This window comes from Hemitrygon akajei, chromosome 16 (genome assembly GCF_048418815.1).
Source record: "Hemitrygon akajei chromosome 16, sHemAka1.3, whole genome shotgun sequence".
In the NCBI taxonomy this organism is placed as follows: Eukaryota; Metazoa; Chordata; class Chondrichthyes; order Myliobatiformes; family Dasyatidae; genus Hemitrygon; species Hemitrygon akajei.
The window spans coordinates 45154912-45158688 of NC_133139.1; the positions used below are offsets into that span (position 1 = coordinate 45154912).

At 48.2% G+C, this 3777-nt stretch overlaps 1 protein-coding gene across 1 annotated transcript; it reads right to left on the reverse strand.

Annotated features, from left to right (window-relative positions):
- Nucleotides 1-241: 241 nt before the first annotated feature.
- LOC140740391 (immunoglobulin lambda-1 light chain-like) lies at nucleotides 242-2628 on the reverse strand. Its single transcript, XM_073069529.1, has 3 exons — nucleotides 2533-2628; nucleotides 2072-2428; nucleotides 242-926 (listed from the first exon to the last, which is right to left on the reverse strand). Exons 1-3 carry the CDS (start codon nucleotides 2579-2581, stop codon nucleotides 604-606), a joined length of 729 nt encoding a protein of 242 aa, XP_072925630.1. The 5' UTR covers nucleotides 2582-2628; the 3' UTR covers nucleotides 242-603.
- Between the last annotated feature and the right edge of the window lie 1149 nt (nucleotides 2629-3777).

Sequence of the window (3777 nt, forward strand, 5' to 3'; positions counted from 1 at the left end):
TCTACCCCCAGGGCTGTCTGTTTCTCTGTCGATGTCTCACACTCTGTTCCTCACTCCACCGCCCCCTCCTTCCTTCCCTCGCTCCCTCCTTCCCTTCTCCACCAACTGCAAGACTGTGGGATTTCAGATTGCCGGACTTCCTTTGTAGGAACCGTTCAGCCCGCGCGAGTCTCCTCCCTCCTCCCACCCAAATGAGAATGTTATGCGCCTACAAGAGTAAAAAACTCAGACACGGAAATCATTCCTGCACTGAACATCTTTATTAGCAGTTTATGGCCGTTGCCACCTGTCAGTATGATACTGCTGAGAAATCATTAACAGACTCATGAATAACTTCAATTAGATCCATCCCTGGTAACAGAGAAAACAATTCACCAGCTGATATTTCTAATGATGACAAGTAACAGGCCACTTTTACCCCACGTAGTTTCTCGGAGAATGAAACGGAGCAAAATCAGTCTCGGTGCAAATATTATAACAACACAATGGAAACCAGAGAACTCTGGTCAGAGTTCGGAGTACAGTGAAGAGCGTGGTAGAGGGAGGTGAAAGATGCAAAAAAAAATCTGTTCGAAGCAAACAAATACGAGGCCACGCTCTTTTTTAACAGTTGGACTGTGTGACTGTTGCGGAAGTTGTCGAGGCTGCTCCTAGATTAACCACGCAGGAGTATACCTTGCCACTACTCCAGTCTGTGCCGGGAACCGTCAGGTAGCTGCTGAGACTGAAAGTTCTGTCCGTGTTCCGCCTCACTGCGCTGGTTTTCACCTCACGGCTGGTCGGACTCCCGTCCACTGTCCAGCTGACCACAGGGAAGCCCACCGACAGCTTACTGACCAGGCAAACTAAGGTGCCGGTTCCTTTAGCGGAGATCTCCTCGGCTGACGGCCCAAGCAGTTTCACTGAAGGGTCGGGAAGCTGCTGATCTGGATCGGGAACAAGAGGAGACATGTTTCAAGTCAATGAATATCTCGCGATATTTTCACAGTTGGATGGTAGTGCGAGAGAAAGATTTCAGCTTCCAAGAATGGGGCTCAGGGTTTCGCTAGGGTGCAAGTCAGTGTCGATGGAGGGCAGTGTATTTTAGTCAACACTGAAGGACTGGACATTTGTGGCCAAATGCTGCAGAGTCGCTGGATTACAGCATCACCAGTCGGTGACATCACTTCCAGCTCTTGGGATCTTCCTCGGCCTGTGCCAACAGTGACACGTTCCTTCCCTTTGCTCCATCTACTCATCACCAATGCGCCCCCTCCCACCCGTATCACCCACAGCTGTAATGTGAGTAAACCTATTTCTACGCTAACCCAGAGTGCAGGGCAACATATGCGTGGTCCTGACATTCACAGAGCTGTTTTAGGGAAGGTGGGCGAAGGAAGGTGGGATTCTCCCCAGACCCAAAGCTCTGGCCTGAGTCTGTGTAGCGACCGGATTCACTGAGCGGCCATACCCCAAAAGGAGCAGTGCTCAATTGAAAAGGTGGCAGGAGAGAGGAGGGAAGGACGAGGCGATTGGATGGTTCTCTGCGGGAGTGTTCTTCCCTGACCGGGAGAAATGGAAGTTCAATGAAAGTTGGAGGGAGGCTTCACGAGAGCTTCCTCATGCAATAACTTGAAACTTGTAGTTCTGTTGTCTTGACAACCGTGGTCTCCATCATATCCCCAGTGATAATTCGGGACTCATTCTGAGAAGCTGGAAACTCCTCACGCTGACTTCCAACAACCAGAGTAAAAGCGGCCAAGCTGATTGGATTGAAGCCGCACAAACATAGAGTCGGGCGGACAATTTCAGAAACGAAATATTAAAATACAGATGCCAGGGACACAAAATACGGCACCAGAGAGAAAACACAACTGAAAAAAGAGCTTGTTTAAAGAGGATACCAATTCACACACAACTCTACATTCACTTAACACAACTTCATCGACCCACGGTATGTGGCATGACTGGATCGTAAATTTGCGTTTTCATTATCAAATTCGCCAAGAAAGAATAATGTATCAATGATTAATTGCCAGGTGATTATATTCATGCAGCTGGTAATTGCAGGTGGGATTTCCCTGTCACTTACCTGTAACGAAGAGCTTGGTCCCCGGGCCCAACGCGTAGCCATTGGGCGATGAAACCCACTTTCCACAGTAATAGACGGCAGCGTCATTCAGATCCACATTTTTTATGTTTAACTGGTAATCGGTGCCGGCGCTGTTGGCTGTCGACGTGAAACGGTCGCTGCTAAAGCCAGGCCCATAGGTCGGGGCGCTGAGCGAGTAATAGTAGTACAGAATCCATTGTGGAACCGTTCCCGGTGTCTGCTTGTACCAATTTACATAATAGCCATCCTTTGTTCCGATGTTACATTCTAACGTGGCCGTGGCTCCTGGACTCACCGACACGGTCGGAGGCTGTGTCAGAGTCTGGGACTCTCCAGCTGTAAAAAAACAGGAATTCATCTTTAACGATTGACTCTTTGATGTGTCCCCTAAAGCCCACATCAACAAACGCTGGCGGTGCAGTCATGCCGCCGGTACTTACAGCCCAGCCACATTGCCAGAAACAAGAAAAAGCACAACGTCCGTATCATTGCTGTCCGTCAGCTTCCTACGTCCCTTCAGCCGATGGATCTGTGACAGACTGTGGCCGCCGTCGCCAATGGTACCTATTTATAGAGCCGTTCATACCAGGGAGGAAACTCATGCAAATCAGGGCGACTCACACTGGCCAACCAGAGCAACACACACAAAATTCCCGATGAACTCTGCAGTCCAGGCAGGATCTAGGAAAAGAGTACCATCGCCGTTTCGGGCCGAAACCCTTTGGTAATATTTGTCCGCTTCTCTATCCTACGCCGGATTCACGCTTTCATTCTCTATTCACTCATTCCCAAGATGCTGCCTTTCCTGCTGTGTTATTCCGGTATTTTGTGTGTGTTGTTCAGATTTCCAGCATCTGCAGATTTTCTCTTGTTTCTGACCAACTAGAACAAAGTATTTGAAACCTTCCTATTCACCGTCTCACACCATCAGGATGAGGCGGTGTCACTGGCCAACAAAGAGCAGATCAGTTGATAAAACAAAAGTGTATGAATAGATTGTTCTGTGTCTGATATCTCCCAAATTTGCACAGAAAGAGGCAGATGCAAAGGTCCGTGTCCTCTTTTGTCCCCAGCAAATGTGCAAAAGACAACCCTCAGATCTACAGGTTGCGGACACACACGAAGTGCTGCTGGAAGCTCGGTGGGAGACTGATGAACGCTGCCGACTGCGCAGTCCAGCAGTACGTGCATTGTAGTCGGTGCAGCCAACGTTAAAACTGCACAGGCTGGAAAGTCTCCTGATTAATTAAAGGTGAATGTTTACACAGTTAATGAATTAAATGTTTACACAGTTTCATCCCTGGATTTAAAATAAAAAATAATCTTTCCCCCTTATTTCCCTGATTCAGTTCTTGCCACTTTCCATCCCTCACACATCCAGGTACAATAGAGCAGACAGTACAGACTTCCTGTTTCCACACAAATCATTCAGATGTTCAGTTCAAATCCACTCTGACTGTTAGAGGGATTGAAGTCTGTCTGAATGTGGGGATGGAATCTGTTCTGAGTAACAGTAAGGTGCAGAAAGCTATTGTGTACATTGGTACAAGCAGACAGTGGGAACAACTCCACGATGGATTCTCCCGTATTACTACACACACACAGTGACCCGATATACTGGCAGAGTTATTAACCCTTTGGGAGAGGGAGCCTCTCGTCATAGGCACTATGGTAGCGTAGTGGTT